General features: G+C 56.7%; 4 protein-coding genes across 4 annotated transcripts; 2 read left to right on the top strand and 2 right to left on the bottom strand.

Moving 5' to 3' along the window:
* Nucleotides 1–311: 311 nt before the first annotated feature.
* On the top strand, nt 312–3,044 carry WHR41_00336 (uncharacterized protein; the record flags this gene model as incomplete). Its single annotated transcript, XM_069368942.1, has 1 exon — nt 312–3,044. One exon carries the CDS (start codon nt 312–314, stop codon nt 3,042–3,044), a length of 2,733 nt encoding a protein of 910 aa, XP_069233969.1.
* Nucleotides 3,045–3,128: 84 nt separating this feature from the next.
* On the bottom strand, nt 3,129–6,764 carry WHR41_00335 (uncharacterized protein). The gene is made up of 5 exons (XM_069368941.1): nt 5,808–6,764; nt 5,200–5,758; nt 5,084–5,143; nt 4,469–5,024; nt 3,129–4,398 (listed from the first exon to the last, which is right to left on the bottom strand). Exons 1-5 carry the CDS (start codon nt 6,104–6,106, stop codon nt 3,374–3,376), a joined length of 2,499 nt encoding a protein of 832 aa, XP_069234309.1. The 5' UTR covers nt 6,107–6,764; the 3' UTR covers nt 3,129–3,373.
* A 1,130-nt stretch (nt 6,765–7,894) lies between these two features.
* On the top strand, nt 7,895–8,917 carry WHR41_00334 (uncharacterized protein; the record flags this gene model as incomplete). The annotated part of the gene is made up of 1 exon (XM_069368940.1): nt 7,895–8,917. The coding sequence occupies one exon, from the start codon at nt 7,895–7,897 to the stop codon at nt 8,915–8,917; it is 1,023 nt and encodes a 340-aa protein (XP_069234308.1).
* A 581-nt stretch (nt 8,918–9,498) lies between these two features.
* On the bottom strand, nt 9,499–18,273 carry WHR41_00333 (uncharacterized protein; the record flags this gene model as incomplete). Its single annotated transcript, XM_069368939.1, has 2 exons — nt 17,929–18,273; nt 9,499–17,871 (listed from the first exon to the last, which is right to left on the bottom strand). Exons 1-2 carry the CDS (start codon nt 17,998–18,000, stop codon nt 9,499–9,501), a joined length of 8,445 nt encoding a protein of 2,814 aa, XP_069233966.1. The 5' UTR covers nt 18,001–18,273.
* Between the last annotated feature and the right edge of the window lie 603 nt (nt 18,274–18,876).

Genomic DNA, 18,876 nt, shown 5'->3' with positions numbered 1-18,876 from the left:
CGAAGCGTGTTGTCGCCTTGTCCCCCTACGCATCCCACTGATAGTCGACATGAGATCAGCGGGGACCGTTCTCCTTCGAGTAGCTCGCGCCGAAGCCTGCGCGGGAGCTCCCGCAGGCGCACTCCGTCATGCCGGCGGCTGTCTGGACATCATCGACTCAGATCTGCGCGTCCTCGCCGCCTAATACCCTTTCGCCATCAAACCGATACACCCTCCCTATCTGGATACCCTACCTGTGCATGGTGGCGCCGCAGTAGACTTATCCTTTCTACTCCCACCTAACTATCCTACCCCGTACACACCCACACATCATGGCGTCCGCCCTGCGCCGCCCGCAGCAGCTGGCGCGCGCATCACGCCAGTTCACCGAGGCCGCCTCACTGTCAAGAGCACTTTCCCGTCGCCCAGCATCCATTCCTCGGCCACTGTTTGCCTACGCTCGCACCCGACAGTACGCAACCCAGCCGGAGAAGGATGGTGATAAGCCCGGCTCACCCGCCTCGGGTATGGAGCACCTTTACCAAAAGAGCTCGCCAATGTCGCCTTCACAGCCGCCGGGCGGCCCGAAGAAGCCAGATAACGATGGAAAATCGAAGCTCTCGAGCGAGGAGATCCAACAGCTGGACGAGATATTCAACTTGGTGAAGAAAGGCATGCCTGCGTCCATGGCACAGGACGTCGATAAGTTTTTGGAGAAAGTCAAGCGCGACGGCGTTCCGGACGAGCTGCGCAAGGCTATGGACGAAACTGCGAAGGAGGGCATGTCCCCAGCAAGAGCAGCGACCTTTTGGAGACTTACTACGCAGATGGCGAGACAGACCGCTGATGAAGTTGTAAATGAGCGGAAGGACTCTAAAGACGAGCAAGCGAAGCAGCAGACCTCAGAGGATCCAGGACCTGGAAACAGTAAAAAAGATGGAAACAAGAAGAAGAAGCCGGATGAGCTGTTCCCGGGAATGTCCGGGATGAACTTCGATCTTTCCCAGTTCCTGATCAGTGGTTTCGTTGCATACTTGATGTACAGGCTCTTCGTGCCTACGGACAACAGCAGGGAAATCACATGGCAAGAGTTCAGGAACACATTCCTCGACAAGGGACTGGTTGAGAAGCTTGTCGTCGTGAATGGCAACAAGGTCAGGGTACACTTGCACCGCGAGAGCGTTGCGAGCATGTTCCCGGAGTCCCCCGCCGCCCAGCCCGGCTTCTTCTATTATTTCTCCATTGGGTCGGTAGAGGCTTTCGAGCGCCGTGTGGAGGATGCACAGAATGAGCTTGGTATCCCTGGTAGCGAGAGACTGCCCGTCAGCTACCAGCAAGAAGGGAGCTGGGCCGACACCATCTTTGCATTCGGACCTACACTCCTCTTCATCGGCGCGATCATGTACATGAGCAGGAGGGCAGGTGGCGGCGCCGGTGGCGGAGGCGGCCCTGGTGGTATCTTCGGCATGGGTCGCTCCCGCGCTAAGAAGTTCAACATGGAGGAGGGTATCAAGGTCAAATTCAACGACGTTGCCGGTATGGATGAGGCGAAGCAGGAGATTATGGAGTTCGTCTCCTTCCTCAAAGAGCCCGCGGTCTACCAGAAGCTTGGTGCCAAGATTCCTCGTGGCGCCATTCTCAGTGGTCCCCCCGGTACCGGTAAGACGCTGTTGGCCAAGGCCACCGCCGGCGAGTCTGGCGTACCCTTCTTCAGCGTCTCTGGTTCCGAATTCGTGGAAATGTTCGTCGGTGTCGGTCCCTCAAGAGTCCGCGACCTCTTCGCAAATGCGAGAAAGAGCACACCCTGCATTATCTTCATCGATGAAATTGACGCCATCGGCAAGGCGAGAGGCAAGAATGCCATGGGTGGTGGTAACGACGAACGTGAAAGCACTCTTAACCAAATCTTGACGGAAATGGATGGCTTCAACACATCGGAACAGGTTGTTGTGCTTGCCGGTACCAACAGGCCCGACATTCTCGATTCGGCTCTCATGAGACCCGGCCGTTTCGACAGACACATCTCAATCGACAAGCCCACAATGGAGGGTCGCAAGCAGATCTTCAACGTTCACTTGAAGAACATCACCACGAGCGAAGACCTTGAGCTCGTTAAGGGCCGTCTGTCTGCCCTGACACCTGGCTTCAGCGGTGCTGACATTGCCAACGCCGTCAACGAAGCTGCGCTGATCGCCGCTCGCTCTCAAGCGAGCAGCGTCGACATGAGCCACTTCGAGCAGGCCATTGAGCGTGTCATTGGTGGCCTGGAGAAGAAATCCATGGTGCTTTCGCCAAAGGAGAAAAAGACAGTGGCCTACCACGAGGCAGGACATGCCATTTGCGGTTGGTACTTCGAGTTCGCCGACCCGCTTCTCAAGGTCTCGATCATTCCTCGCGGCCAAGGCGCTCTGGGTTACGCTCAGTACCTGCCTGCTGGTGGCGCGGACGCATATCTGATGAACATGAAGCAGCTCATGGACCGAATGGCAATGACTCTCGGTGGTCGTGTCAGCGAGGAGCTCAACTTCCCGACGGTCACTTCCGGAGCATCGGATGATTTCAACAAGGTCACCCGACTGGCCACTGCTATGGTCACTCAATGGGGCATGAGCTCCAAGATTGGCTACATGTACTACCCCAACGCTTCCGAGTCCCAGGAGGCACAGTTCCAGAAGCCTTTCTCTGAGGAGACCGCTCGCAACATCGACACTGAGGTCCGCCGCATCGTCGACGAAGCCTACAAGCAGTGCAGAGACCTGCTCGAGGAGAAGCACAACGAGGTGAAGATCGTCGCCGAGGAGCTCCTCCGAAAGGAGATGCTCACCCGCGACGACATGGTTCGCCTGCTCGGTCCTAGGCCGTTCGACGACCAGGGCGAGTTCAACAAGTACTTCGGCGCTGGCCAGGCTCCACTCGGTGGCGGCAGGACAGATAACCCGCAGCCAGGTGGCATCGGTGACTCGATGCCCCCTAAGGAGGGCGGCTCGAACGAAGGCCCCATTCCTCCGCCGCTTGGCGGCCCTCAGGACAACCCTGCGGGGGCCATGTTCAAGAAGGACGCGTAAGCTGGTGTCGGATCATGTAAGAGCTAGACGGCGTGTTCACTTGTTGGGAAGCATTGGCATCGCGAGGCGTTCCGGCGAGATCGGCGAGGGTATGTAAATATTTGATTCTCCAATTTTCTTTGTGATTGAAATGTCCTTTTGCTTTGCACGCTGGGCAAATGTATGGAAATGCGTGTACGTAGCGTAGCGCTCATCAAATAGAAAGATACTCCACTACGAAAGTCTAAGCATCAATAAATTGGCTTGATATTCAAAGGACTTGCTTGTAACGTGACAATTTGGCCGAAGTCAATGTGACTTGCACGCCGCATCACATCTTACATCACTTGTTACGACACTGTGAGGCTGCCGCGAAGCTGAATGTCAAGCACACTCTTGCCCACCATGACCTGATACTTTCCGCGCTGGAGAACCCACGCCTGCTCGGCAACGTCCCACGTGCTCAAGTCCCTCCGGGTAAGCTCAAACGACACCTTACACTCCTCACCCGGCTGCAGCAGAGTCTTCTCGAAGCCACGCAGGACGCGTTCAGGGCCGCCGGGGATGTGCACGTACAGCTGTGCGACTTCGGCGGCGGCCACAGAGCCGGTGTTCTTGATGGTGCAGCCAACGCTCGCGACTTTCTCCCACAGCGCCGGGTCGCCGCCTTCGGGCTGTACGGAGGTGCCGTTGCCGCTGTACGTAGAGCCAAATGAGCCTGCAGTGGTGTTGGAGTTCAGAGCTGTGGTCAGCTCGGCGTAGGAGAATTCGGAGTAGGTGAGGCCGAAACCGAACTCGTAGCGCGGCGTGATGTTGCGAGCGATGAAGTCCTTGTAGTCGATATAGACGCCCTCGGTAAAGTCGTCTTGCAAGTAATAGGCACTTGTGTTGTCGGGCACCGTGGGAGCGAGCAGACTGCCGTAGTCGGACTCTTTCTTCGCAACGGTATAGGGAAGGCGGCCAGAGGGTGACTGCTTGCCGTACATGATGTCGACGAGAGCTTGGCCAGTCTCTTGACCGGGCAGATGAGCGAAGATGACGGCCGTGATGTTGGGGTTGTCGATCCAGCGGTCGACGACTCTGATGCCAGCGTTGTGGACGATGACTTGGGTGTTGTTGCACTGTTTAGCAACATTCTCAATGAGCACGTCTGACCAAGGGTCTGCCAGGTTAGGCCTATCCCAGCCTTCGGCCGCGATCTCGTTGACGAAGACTAGGCAAGCATCCGACGCCTTGTTCACGGTCGGATTTTGGCTGGTAAAGTCCCATGCTAGCATAGTGCGGTCTGCACGAGCCTGTCTTTGGAGGGCATCAAACGGAGCGTCGATGAACGCAGGAGTGACTGCGCCCGAGCCGCCTCCGGTAATCACAGTGCCTACATTTTAATGCGTTAGCACATGTCTGACATCTGCGTAGTCGATAGGCAAGAAACGAGGAAGACACACCATTGTAAGAGGAACCAGGAACGAGTGCGTCCCACGGCTCGTTGGAAAGGAACAATCCGCCGAGGTAGGTATCGTTGAAGTACCCAACACCAGGGATCCACAGGGTATTCTCCAAGCCGAAGCCCCATTTGTTGAAGCGGCCCCCGGTAGGTGTGTTACGAGAGGGAGCAACAGCGTCGTAACCGAAGATGGACATGAGCTTCGGCTTCTTGAGAGGAAGCGCGTTTTTGGTGTTCTTGACTAAGACGTGACCCTCGATCGCTCCCTGCAGGAGCACATTTTCGCTCTCTGGGTCGCGAGCATCGACAAGCTCGTGAGGTGCCAGCAAATCGGCAGGCATGCCAGTGCCGGGTTCGAAGTGAGCATAACGGAAGTATGGCGTCAGGATACGCATGGCCATATCGTCGAGGCGGGATTGCGGGAGCGTGCCATTCGCGACCATCAAGGTTAGGTTGCCCTTTTGCCAGTACTGACTATTCGGCATTGCCAGATCCATACCAGCTTCTGCGCTTGCGATACCAGAGTGCTGAGCACCCCAATCTGAGACTATGAAGCCCTGAAAGATGTCAGACAACTTCGGCTTACAGCTTTGGTATTCTCAGTGCCCAGACGTACCTTGAAGCCAAGCTCTCCCTTCAACAGCCCGTTCATGGCTTTGCTGTTCTGGCATCCATACTGGAAAAGAATTAGAACGGCACCAAATCAATCTCGGAACGACACTCAAGACTCACCGATCCATTGATCTGGTTGTACGAGCACATGATCGATCCAGCGCCAGCACGAACTGCATCGTACCACGGCCACATGTAGAGCTCATGCATCGCTTTGTCATCGATGTTGGTGGAGATCGACTGGTTCAATGCACCTGTGCTGAGAGTGCGTGGCGGCATGCGGTTAACCTCTTGCTCGTTGGCGACAAAATGCTTGACGGACGTGATGACGTGTTGCTGCATCGCGACGACAGACTCGTATATCAGCTCTCCCGCTAGATATGGGTCGTTGCTAAATCCTTCCCAGTTTCGGCCGCCACGGGCTATGCGACCTATCGCTCCAGCAGCCGGACCAAGAGCGACATTCGCGCCTTTGCGCTTGAATTCGGCTCCAAGGTGTGACTTCGTCTCGTGCACGAGAGACCTGTTCCAGGATGCACCAAGATGGAGGCCTGAAGGATATCCGTTGACTCCATCGACATTGCGGACTCCGTTGCCGTTATCGACGAGACAGAGTCCAGGGAATCCAAGCCTCGGGACACTGCCGCTAACTCCAGAACATCCAGTGGTTGATGGCTGACTAGGGAATCGTCAATGATGAGCCGTGCTAGTGGATCGACCAAACATACCCGTATGTTAGATTGTTCTTCTCATCATTTGTCATTTGGTCAACAAGCGCGCGAGCTTGCTGATACGCCTTTTCCCATCCGTCATCACCAGAAGTTTCCGGGGAGGGGAACACTGGCGGCGAACGACCGTAAGACCACAGGCGTTCTTGACTGGCGGCCAGGTCAATGTCCTCCTCCGAGTTCACAATCGTGACGACTGGAACTGCTGAAGTGGTAGTCGAGGAGGACTGCGCTGCAGCCGACCCTGTCAGGAAGACAAGGCCGAGGTTGGCTGCAGCTGCCAACGATGGAGTGAGCATCGCGGAGGGTTCAAATCGGAATGACTTGAAGGCAGTAGTGAGAAGGACGGATACTCTGGACGTCTTTCAGGTAGCGTGGCCGAGCAAAGCATTATATATCAAGAGCCTCGACCCATGCTCCACCCCACTCACGGTCATCGGCACATCCATGGGACGCTGACATGCCCAGGAGCATGAGGATACAGAACCTTGATCTCATCAATAGCCGACAACATTCATTGCCAAGAGACCATTGACGGATCGTGGCCACCATGAAGTACCATACCGCTTCGAAAGTTTAGTTTTGGTCCCCGATCGGCCCATCCTGCAGTCGAAATCTTGCTGTTCACCAGGTCATCTAGTTGTGGGTGGTGCGCTGCGGTGCAGTGCTCGGCCCGAGCAGATCTAAGGTTTGCTCGGTCAAGCCATCGCGTATGCTGTGCTTGCACAGTCAAGCCATGCAATCCTTGTTACCAAGGAAATGGAGGGCTGTAGCATCGGTTCAGGGAGCGTCCGCTGGTCTTGGCCGCTGTAGAGCATCAAGATTGTGGAGTTTGCGGGGTCTGGGGCTGGAAGAGAGGGCGGCAGACGCCCACGGCAGCGTCGTTTGGTCGTGAGAGCTACTGCAATTCGGCGCCAGTGCGCTTGTACCAGCAATTGTAGCAGCGGAGCTTTCTCTCTTCTGGGCACTTCACAACCCGTTTTTTTTTTTTTTTTTTTTTTTTTTTTTCCGTCGAGATACAGTGCCGGGTACCATTGGATCAAACACGAAGTGGAAATGGAAGGCGATGAGCAAACGTCGGTGGAACGAACAGTGTCGAGTGCTGAGATGTTTATGCAAACAATGCCATCGTCCTTGCTGCGCGCAAGACCGTTGCGGACCTTCGAGATCACCAGACATGACGTGCGTGCTTAGCTTTGATGGCTTGGTTGAGCAACAGCACCGTCGGCGTGGCGTACTATTTCTCCGTTTCTCCGCTTTCAAAAGCCTCTGCACTTGCCGACGTTCACGTTACTCACAAGCTGAAGGGTTGAAATCGGAGACTGCCGTCGTGACTCGTCTTTCTGGTCACTTGCCCCACTCGTTGGTGAGAAGTGACCTTGCGTCCCCTGGTGTTTGAAGCCCGACAAGCTGGATCGCTTGTCAATCTCGCCCACGCGGGACCCCATGGGACCCGCTGCAGTATCGACCACGTGGTCCGCGGCTATCACTTGTCCCGAGAAAGAAAGGATCCCGGTCTTTGTTTAGTCGGAAAGGGGGCAGTGTGAGCCTTCCTGCGACATCAGGCACCAGAAACGCTTCTCCTAAGAGCCAGTCTCACTCGTCGCGGTGCCCATTGCTGAGCACCATGCCCGCCGTTAACGTGCACAGCGCAACGACCAAGCTCTTCAAACAGGCACCGTCTCACCCCACCGAAAAGAGTCATCGCCTACAATGCATTCTGCTGATGTTGGAGATGTGAGCGCGACAAGTATGTAGTGACAAGCGTTGGTGGTGGCCTCGAGTGGCCGGAGCTTCGAGTCACAAAGGTACACAAAAGTTTTGGAGCATTCCAATTTGGCTTTCGTCCGGTGTGTGACGGTTCTGCAACCAGTTCACTTCACACGATGCAGGCCATCATATTTCTCAAACACCCGAGCTCACTGGCGAAGCACTGGCGATGCAGCGAAGGAGAGCAACTCCGTCCTCGGCCCGCCGCCACGCCGACTTCGCGCGGCCCTCGCACCAAATTTCTCTCCACGCCCAAGAGTCACTGGGGAAATCGGGGGAGGATTGCAGACCTGCCTGCACCTAACACGCTTTGGTAGATGGCCTCGCTTCTCATTGGAAGAGCCACCTCCGCCGCATTCTGGTGCAGTCGCCCTTCACTTCCCTTCACTTCGCTCCTTCCGAAAGCAGCACGCGCTGCGGCGATCACTCCTCTGTTCAGCAGACAACGCGCCGGATTCGCCACGAAGAAGGTCCCCGCCTTCCCCGACAGCAAGATGCTCAACGACCACATCCTCACCCTGTCCTGCCCGGACAAGTCCGGCATCGTGCACAATGTCACCGGCCTCCTGGCGAAGCAGAACCTCAACATCCTCGACCTGCAGCAGTTCTCCGACCCCGTCTCCGAGCGCTTCTTCATGCGCGTGCACTTCGGCCACGCCGAGACCACGGAATCGCTGAAGGAGCCCTTCGCCGGCCTAGCCAAGGACCTCCAGATGGACTACGAGATCCACCCCGTGTCGCAGAAGCCCCGCGTCCTGATCATGGTGTCGAAGATCGGCCACTGCCTGAACGACCTGCTGTTCCGCTACAAGACGCAGCAGCTGGGCATCGAGATCCCCGTCATCGTCTCCAACCACCCGGAGTTCAAGGCGCTCGCAGAGAGCTACGGCATCGAGTTCCACCACTTGCCCGTGACCAAGGACACGAAGGCGGAGCAGGAGGCGCGGATCCTCGAGCTGATCAAGGCCAAGGACATCGAGCTGGTCGTGCTGGCGCGCTACATGCAGGTGCTGTCGCCGAAGCTGTGCGAGGTCATGTCCGGCAAGATCATCAACATCCACCACTCCTTCCTGCCCTCCTTCAAGGGCGCCAAGCCCTACCACCAGGCCTTCGAGCGCGGCGTCAAGATCATCGGCGCCACCGCGCACTTCGTCACCGCCGACCTGGACGAGGGCCCCATCATCGAGCAGCGCGTCGCGCGCGTCGACCACGCCATGAGCCCCAAGGAGCTCGTCGACGAGGGCAGCAACGTCGAGAGCCAGGTGCTGGCCGCCGCCGTCAAGTGGTGGAGCGAGAAGCGGGTCTTCTTGAACGGCACCAAGACCGTCGTCTTCAACTGATCTCTTAACGATATACAAAATGCATGTAGACCACGAAAAAATCTATTGACCATCTATCTCACTATGCACTCCACGCGAATCGTTTCTGCTTCTCTGCCCATCACCTACATGGCCGTCCTTGACAGTGACTTTGCGACGGTAATCAGAATCCGCCAAGCACAATCGCACACCGATTCTGGACTGCACCAAGGACTCTGGCACTTCACGAATTACAGAGATGAATGGGTGAAAGTGATGAAGACACGGTATGAATCTGAAGAAGCAGTCTTGCATTGGTCATGACGAAGATACTGTACACTCTATGCGCCACCACATACAAACACCCAGATAAGGAAAATAGGACGACGAATCTTTTCAACAATCATCGCAGCGTCATTGCGCCACGATATCCCTCCAGCAAATTTAATGAGAAAAAAAAAGAAAGCGCGAGCAAAAACATTATGCGGCGAGATCCTCTCTGCCTTTTTGCGTGCTCGAAATAGCGAGCGTGTCACATTTTGTTCCCCAGCGAGTATGACAGAAATGGCAAAAGCGTAGATGAAAAGGAAAAACAGCGTAGGAAAACAACAGAAACCGAGCCCTCAAACCATGTCCAGCGCTTCGACGCGGCCGACCTTAGGCATGGGCTTGGGCTCGATCTTGAAAGAGTAGGCGGAGGGCGCGCGCGTCGAGGTCGGGCGCGACAGGGAGCGGCCGGAGCGGGCGAGCAGGCTGGGGGAGTCGCTCTCCCTCTTGGTGCCCCACTTGGAGAAGATGGGGACGGCGCGGCGGGAGCGCGTGAGGTAGCTGGGGCTCTGCAGCTTGCCGATCCAGAGCAGCTGCTCGTGCTCGCGCAGGTAGCGCTCGGAGGAGAAGGAGTTGATGACGTTGGCGCGGCCCATCATGCCCAGCTTGCGGCGCGACTCGGCCTTGTCGTACATACGCTGCTGGATCTTGGCCACTTCGTCCTTGCCCGGGCGCAGGGAGAGCTTGGGCTTGTACTCGGGCTCGTCGGTGTACTCGGCCCACTCGTCGAGCATGCCGAGGACGTTGACTTGAGCCTTGGCGAGAGAGTAGGAGTCGTTGGGTGCGACGACGGCGGAGAACTTCTTCCACGTGACAGGGTCGGTAACGACACGGAAGGAAGCACCGACGTCGGTACAGACGACGGGGACACCGAAAAGAGCAGCTTCACCCATAGCAAGTGGGAGACCTTCGGAGATGGAGGAGTTGAGGAAGATCCATGCCTCCTCCAAGACCTTAGACGGGTTACCCAGACCCTTGAGGGCGACGTGGTCGCGGAGACCCTTGGAAGCAAGGATCTCCTTGCACTCGACGGAGTACGCAGGCGCTTTCTCCATATCACCGTAGATGTCAAGCTGGTAGTCCTTGAAACCCCAGTCGTTGACGATGATGTCGGCGGCCAGGATGGCGTTCTTAATGTCCTTGACGAAGCGGACGTGAGACAACATGGTGACTGTCGGGCGCTTAGACTTGATGGTCTCGATGGGCTTGTACCTCTCCATGTTGGTGATGCCGTTGACGACAGGGTCGATCTTGCGGGCGTAGGTGTTGCGGTGCATGAGGCTACCCTCCTGCGTACCGATCTCAACCTCCCAGCCAGGGTTGAAGAAGTCAGCGCAAGGCAGGACAACGTCAGCGTAGTGCAGAATCAGTGTCGACGTCATACGCGAGAGCGAGATGAGCGAGGTGCAGACGAAGGGTGCATCGAAAGACATCGCGGAGGAGAGGAAGACGGTCACCTCTCTCCAGCTGATGCAGTGGTCCCAAACGTGGAAGGTGCAGTTGCGCTTCATCTTGCAGAGCACGCCGAAAGAGGCACCAGCGAAGTGGTGAGAGGCCTGGAAGACGTCGGGAAGTCTCTCCGGGACGGGCAGCGCAAAGATGAAGAGGTAGCGGTGCCACATGTCCAGGGCGTTGTCGAGGTGTGCAAGCGTAGGGCGCTCAGCGTCAAGCCACTGGGAGATGGGCCTGGTGTTCTCCATATCCTCAGTGAGCCACAGCTCCTGCCATTTCTCCTTGACGATGGGGCTCATCCAGACATCAGTCCAGTGACGGTTCTCGAAGTAGGCGTTGAGATCAAGAAGAGCACGAGTGGCCTCCTCAATGTGAGCGTGGGTAAACTTGATAGCACGCGAGCACTTGACGAGACTGGTGAGGATGGGGAAGAAGTTCCTCTTGATGTCCTCATCTCTGGTAGCAAAGGAGCGACGTTGCACTGCAGCGTCGAGAGAGTCCTGGAAAACGCCGTGAATAGGTGTCAAGTAGTCCAGACCCCAAAGAGGAAGGATGGAGAGAGACTGAACGTTCCTCTCGATCTGGAATTTCGGAACACTGTAGTCGTTGGCAGACTCTGCGACGACGTGCCACCTGATAGTCTTGAGGTCGTTGACCATGTCTCTGCGGCAGGCAGACACACCGCCACCCTCGATGGGCCAAGTACCGGTGTCCATGGCGATGACGTGAAGAATATCGTCGCTGTCCTGCATCTGGCTTGCCTGGGTCCTGGTGTTGATTCTGGAGTCGCCACCCTGGCCGAAAGTGCAGAGATCACTGTACTTGTACGCAATGGCAGACCAAGAGCTGATCTCCGGGTCCATGTCAGTCCTGGCCATGATGGCATCGACTTGAGAGTCAAGGTACTCAGTTGCAGCCTTGAGCTGGCCCAGATCACGGCCAGCCCAGTAGGGCCTCAGCACAGCATCAGCGCGAAGAGACATCTCGTCGAGGTATCTCACAGTCGCAGCGTCAATGTCCTTGCCGCCCTTCCAAGTCTGCCACAGGTGGGTTCTTGCAAGCGCGGTAGAAACGGGATAGACCTTAGTGTTCATGCCGAGAGCTCTAGACACAATGTTGGTGCTAGGAGAGCTGAAAGAGAAGAGCGGGTTGTCGGCGATGAAACTGCAGTTGGTAGGCTTGCTGAGAACGCCGAACCAATCGTAAGTGATCATATCAGGAGTCTCGCTGGGCTTTCCATTCAACATGGTGTCGATGATCGGGTGAGACCTGTGCTCGTAGTCCCATTTGCTGTAGTAGGAGAGTTCGCCTTGAGTGAAGGTGGCCTCGATGACCTTCGGGTTGGGGATCCACTTGTCAAGCTTCTCAGCGCGCTTAGGCGGCTGCACACACCATGAGACAGACATCGTAATATGGGCAAGCTTGTACTCAGCACGCAGAAGCTCGTCATCGAACCTGGCGTTCTTGCGGTACTGGTAGCTGAAGTCGACCTGGTTACCATCCTTCATGTACGAACCGTTGGTAACGTAACCTCTGTCATCGTAGTGGATGGAGTGCCCGGCTCTGTCACCGCGAATACATTCACGAGCAACCGGAAGACTGGTGCCATTGCTTGCGCCATCTTGGTACTCGTAAACGTAGATGTTGGAGACATCCTGCTTGGCATACTCCTCGCGACGCTTGAGAAGCATCTTGTCAGAGTAGGTGTTGATAGCAATGAGCTGGCCAAGGCCTTCGGGCTGGTTCTCGTGACGGCCGGAGTAGTGGTGGAACTCAACAGTGCCATCAGTCAGACGCTTGAGAAAACCGGTGGAGGAGCCCCTCAGACCTTCGATGGTGACTCTCTTGCGCTTGATAGAAGTCCTGATACCTTTCATGTTCGAGCGGAGAGTCTGGACCTTCTCGCGCTTGTAGAACATGAAGAGAGGGAGAAGGAAGGTTTGCAGAGCCTTGCAGTAGATCCAGATAGCGTTCAACACAAGTCTCGCGGGCCAGCGGATGAGGAAGGACTTGTCGTTGATGACATAGTCAAGCTCCCTCTGAAACTCGGGGTCTGCCACAATCGACACGACGAAGAACTTGATAGTGACGCGGATTGCGTGCACCACAGTGAGGATAGGCCAGACGAGCTTCTCCCAGAGACTGGAATCGGCAGTCGGTCCAGACTCGTTCACCACGGCACCGATAAATTTCTGGTACTCAGCATCGGTGGGCTCAGAGCGATCTTGGTAGTGGTAGTCGGCGTCTACAGCTTTGGCGTAGTCTGTGATGATAGTGGCGAGGGAGGCACCAAGGTTGCAACGGGCAAAGTGCGTCTCAAGATCCACACCAGCGTTCTTGCAGAATTTCGCGCGCATCCAGTCACCTTGGGCGTTTGTGACATCACATTGCTCACCAAGGCAGCGCTTGAGGAGGGCGGATCGAATGGTCTCAGGTAGCAGATCCCATTCGGTGTCGCAGTCCATGCCGAGGATGAGGTAGCGGAGGACCTCTTGCTCGCCAGTCTTCATGATTCGGGTGCGCTCGGCAGTGGACCATTCGAGCTGGCGCTTGATGCCCTCAGGGCAAGCAAGCTGCGACTCTCCGGCAGCGTCAGTCAAATGCTCGACCGCGAGAAGCTCGGCGAGGTTGGAGTGGTCACGAGAGAAAGCGAAACGCGCCTCAGCCGCAGCCTGAACAATAGACTCGGCAATGACCTTGCAGTTACGACGGATGTCGGCGACCCACTCGCCACCAGTCAAATCGAGGCCAACAAGGACCAGGATGTGAAGCTGGCCATCAGACAGGCGAGAAACAGCACGCAGCTTCTGCTCTTGCTGCAGGAAGTGGCGGGCCGGCACTAGATCGATCGTGATGTTGCCGCTCTGCCAAAGCGAAGCTGCCTCGGCGACGAGCGAGATTGCGGATGGGAATGCAGTCTGGACGACCTCCGGCAACTGAGCTGAGCTCTGAGCCCTGAGAATCTGCATGACCTCAACACCGGGGTGTGTGCTCGGGTCGATCTTGAAGCGGTAGTCGGCCTCGAGTGCCGAGAGAGCTTCGTAGGTCTCACGAAGAGTCCTCTGAGAGAAACCGGTGTCAGGGCCGAGTGCGCTGTAGTAGAATCTACCAGTAGTCGGCTTGGTGACAGCCTTCTCTTTCTTGAAGCTTGGCCAACCAACTTGAGCGGTCCTGATGGACAAGATAGCGGACATCCATGTAGCAGTAGCGAGGGCGACGACACTGCTGTACATGAACTGTGGCATGAAGCGCTGCATGAGACAGCCGAGAAGGATACCCGTGATGGCCGAGATCATGAGATCACCCATAGCCAAGGCGCCGGTGTAGATTCTGTTGTATTGGTAGCAGAGGAGACCGGTGTAGGCGCCAACATAGGACATAAACATGATAGTGGCCGGGCGCGAGTTCTCGAACGTCCACATCAGAGATGCGGCAATCGCCAGACCCCAGACGTGAGAGAAGAAAAACCTAGCCCAGTTGGTCCAGTAGAGCTTGCGCCTTGCCCTTGCGTCGTTGATGGCGACCTGCTTGAGGTATGCGAGCGAAGAGATAGGCTGGCTGGTCTTCTTGTTGGCCTTTGCCCAGAGAGGTGTGGCAACAGCGTCGAGACAGACGGCAGCGACCAAGTAGTAAGCCAGACCGAAACCAACCGCAAGACGGAAAACGTCGCTGTCGGCAGCAGACAGACCGACCAGGGAACCACCAGAGAGCAGGGCAACCCACTTGTCCATGAGGGCAATCACGAAGTAGAGGACACCGCACCAGACCTCAGGGCCACCGGCACGCCAGTGGACGAAGGCGTTGTGAAGCTTCAGACCCTTCTGCATTTCCTTGAGAGTGTCGATGGCGGTCTTGCACTGAAGGTTCCATGTAGGGCTGTACGGGTAAGGCATCTTCGTGCGCGAGTATTTGCAGTACCAGTCCATGAGGAAGCAGGTAGCCTCGTAGCTGTCAGCGAGCTCCTTAATCATCTTGTCAGATGTAGGCTTCTGCCACGGCTTGCGCTTGAGTTCCTTCTGCACTTCGCTGAAAACCTTGGTCCTCGGGAGAGGAGTTGGGCCAAGGTCGGTCACGCCCTTTGGAATTTCCTCTGCAGGTGTGATCTCGGTGTACCAGTTGACGATGTCAGTGTCAGAGTAGACAATGACGCCGAGGTACCAAGATCCCCAGCGATAGAAGACACCGCGAGATCCAAGGACCAAAGCGATGAGGAAAGCGCTGAGCACGATCGGGTACACGATGATGTCGTGGCCGCCCCAAAGCGTGGCAAGAGGAGAGATTGCCAGGATGGGCAAGCAGGCGACAGTGGTGATGCGACCGGACTGGAACATGAAGCCAGGGAACTGGTAGATGGCAAGTGTCGCCAGCATTGTCAGGTATGTCGACATGGTGAAGAAGTAGAAGAGGAAGATGAAGCCTCCGTAGAAGGACTTGATGATACCAATGACGATCAAGCCTCCAATGCCGACAACGAGACAGACTGCCGTTCCCGCAATGAAGCGAGTGATGACAAACATGTTCATGACGGGGAAAGCCATCGAGTGGAGGTAGTAGCTGCCTCCGTTACCAATCCAGGTACCGATGGCGCCAGTAAGGAGGAGACCGAACATCAGACCAGCAGTGGCCATGGTTTTCTCGGTGTCGCTCATGTACGTGCTCAAGTAGAGACCACGTCCAATAGTTGTCAAAAGCAAAATATCGATCAGTGCAGGGACAGCGAAAATACCGAGGAAAGTGACCTGGTAGTACCATGGCAGAGGCGCCTGGCCGTAAGAAGGATCTTCATCGACCAATGTTGAGGCGTAAGCAGTGGGCAACTCAGTAGACTTGTCATCGCGGTGAGGCGGCTGGTGCTTCATGTAGTAAGCTTGCTGCTTGTCGGCCAGAATACGTCCGATCACGTTAGAAGTCATGTCGAAATAAGTCTCGCATTGAGAGCCAAGTGCAAACATTTCGGCGAAGCAAGCTGCCTGATCGGGTTGCGCATTTGGGAGAGGGTTGCGATCCAGGATCTCAAGATATACCTCCTCAATCGCGAGCTTGCGGAAAGCACAGAAGATGGACAGAGCGAGAATATCAGCAGCGGCGTCGATTTTGCCGGGCTGAATAATCTCAAGAAGGACAGTCTCCATCTGAGAGATGTGCTGAGCCTCTGCTCGGATGAGGGCGCCAGCCAGGCGTGACTGAACGTCGCGGAAAACCGAGATAGCTGAAGCTTCATCGGGATGCTGGCAACCGCGGTCCCGGTACCATGCAAGGCGAGCTTGGATCAGAGCCTCGACTGAGATCTCATCGCGCAGATACAGATTCGTGTTCTGTGCCCTGAGCTGCTGGATGGTGGGAATGTCGATGAGACGGTTCTCGCACAGTGCGAGCACATTTGCGCGAAGGTTGCCAACGGCCTCGTCCTTGGCAAATGTTAGGCGCTGCGAGAGCAAGATCAGCTCAGTAGATGAAAGGCCCTCGAGGTCTTTCACGAAACGATCCGGCATCTGCCACTTCTCGTGCAGACTCTCGGTCTGTTCAGCGAGGCTGATTTCGGCCATGAGACATTGGGCACGAGTGTATTGCCTGCTGGACAGGAAAGTGTGAAGGAGTGTTCCGACGCGGTCTGTGGTCTTGAGAGAAATGTAGATCTCGGTGCTTCCAGTGACCGGGTCAACATCGTGCAGGCCCCAGTACTGGTGGTGAGTGCCATGGTGGAAACCAGAGTGCATGCCGGTGTAGACCTTCAGCATATCATCATCGGTGCCGGTAGCGGAGCTGAGCTGCTCGACCAGCTCGCGGACAGCTTGAGAGTCATAGGGCGAGTATTCCCATGATTTTCGGTCCTTGTCGTACAATGCCCTGATCTTCTCCGCAAATTCGCGAAGCTTCTCAGGCTTGATACGATCAAGCAGGTTGAGATCTTTCAGGCGCCGTTGGCCTTCGGTGAACTCAGTGAAGTCTTCCATGGAGGCGTCAAGACCAAGCTGGAAGCAACCAAGACCGGTGTAATCCTCACCACGAGCAGAATAAGAGAAAGGTGCCTTTTGCGATTGCGCTGGGAGCGCTCCGTCAAAATCGCCGTTCAGGATGATTTGGCTGCCATCACGGAAAGGGTCGCTGGAAGGCTTGACAGCCAACCTGGAAGCCAGGTTGGGCACAAAGTCCTCCAGAGACTCGAGCGCCTCTTGGTGGCCAGATGACTCTTGAGTGATCTGGAAGTTCTGTCTCCAAGTGTTGTGTACCGCCATGATTTCATTGCTCTTCAGCCACATCATTGCTCCGAGCGGCTCGCCCTTGATACTTCTGGCTGCCGCAACGTCGGCGTCTTTGAGTGCCGTTTCTGGTCCGATCCAAGAAACCGTGGTGTTGAAGCGGCACCAGTTGAAGCTGCGCTGAACGACAGAGTGCGTCAACTCCACCTGGTCGTCGATGGTTTCCCACATCATGAGGGTTTTGCCGCCGAGCGACATGTGCTTCGCCAACGCACGCTGAGTGCGGCGCATGTCGGTCATTTGAAAGTAGTTGCGGCGATCGCCGTTGTACATGATGGTACCGTTGCGGCAGATGATGCCGCGGACGAGAGAAATGTCGATCTCGTCGCATTCACGTTCGGTGAGGTAAGCCGGAGGGGCAGCCTCAAGCCACACGTCAAAGTTCAGCGATTTCAGATATTTGATGAGCTCGTTCAGAACGACTGGGGTAATCTCCGACTGCCAGTTGGCAAGCAAGACACCGGTGAATGGAGACTGCGTATCTTGTGGGCGGCGCCATTTCGTGGCAATGGTGGAATCCAGAATGCTGAGGACGCGAGAGTCGTCGTGGTTGCCCGAGCTTCTATCGAAGGCGACGACGGCATTGACGTCAAGTCGTCCTACGCGCTGGCTGGCAGTGCATTCTGAGGTAGAAATGCCCTCGAGAACGCCAGGGCGGAGGGGATCCAAAACAACGAGGTCCCATGTCTTGAGGAGACAGGCCTGGTTCTCGGTGGGAGGGGTGGAGAAGTTTCCAAGGAAGACGCCGAAGGAAGCCGGGGCTTTTGATGAATCGTGTGGAGGGCCAAAGGGCTGGGTGTTCGCCTTGAGCTCCTCAAAGTATTGTGCGGTAGCCTTAGGGAGAGGCTTGCTTCGTTCGTTCCGTGTCCGGCGGTGTTGTCTGATCTTTAGGAATAACACGACAATGGCGTAAATGAGACCAGAAACAACGCCAAAAAGTGCAAGACCGGCAAGGACCTATTACATTCACACATGAGCGACGTTCGCATGCCCGTGAGCTGCGCGCAGACTTACAAAGTCCCACCAGTTATCGATCATGACATGCCAGCCAACGGCCGACAGGCCAAGGTACTTTGCCTCCGCCATGGCAAGGAATGTGTCGGGTTGGCGGAAAGTGACGATCGATGGACAACGCAAGGAAAAGAGATTAGATAGAGGTAAGGAGAGGAAGAAGAGTAGAAGGGAGGACAGCGTCCGCGTGGGGATCGACGGGTGATCGCCAGCAGCGAGGTAATGCGGTGCAAGACGACATATGAGAGGCAGTCACGACCTACCTTCAAGACACGAGTGAACAATCCCTGGGTGGCTAGTCGCCCCAGACCGCAGGCACGGGCTTGGCCGACCGACAGGGAGCCGGAGGGGCGCAGAGGCTGAGGTCGTCGAGGCCTGCTGGCCGACGGTAGCGCGGTCGAGGGCGGCGCACGATCGAGCGCAGGCGCAAGAGGCAAGCATGGCGGCGTGGTGATCGCTCGCTTGAGCACGCCAGCGGGCAGCGCAGGCAGCTGGGCCAGGGCCCGCCGTGGCCTGCATCGGCGCCGCTAGCGGGCACGGAGCCATGGGCGGGCGCGTTGCAGGTGGCAGATGCGCGGTCCGGGGCGACGAGCAGCTGCTGGGCAAGTGAAGACGCAGGACTCAGGCGCGCGCGGGAGGATGGCATGGATGGGCCAGGGCGGGCGAGCGTCGGGGCGGCAGAAAAAGCTACCGCTGCGGCCGTGCGCGCTAAGGAACCTTCGGCGGTTGCTGGCGCCCTGGTACCCTGGCGAAGTTGGAGCTTGCCGCCGCCCTGGGTGCCTGGCCGTGCCTGAGCTGCCCTACCGAGCGGCGCTTGGGCTTGCGCCCGCTGGATTCTGCCGCCCGGCCGTGCTCGTATCCCGGCAGCTGCCAGCGAGCCCTGGCTGCCTCACCACACGCCTGCACGCGAGTGACACCAGTGCCGCACCAGCACAACGCAAACTCGTGCTG

The sequence above is a fragment of the Cladosporium halotolerans genome (assembly GCF_011745625.1).
Source record: "Cladosporium halotolerans strain TM138-S3 chromosome Unknown Sca1, whole genome shotgun sequence".
NCBI classification, from domain to species: Eukaryota; Fungi; Ascomycota; class Dothideomycetes; order Cladosporiales; family Cladosporiaceae; genus Cladosporium; species Cladosporium halotolerans.
Note: the sequence above shows the minus strand (reverse complement) of the source record. Positions and strands in the feature narration are given on the sequence as shown.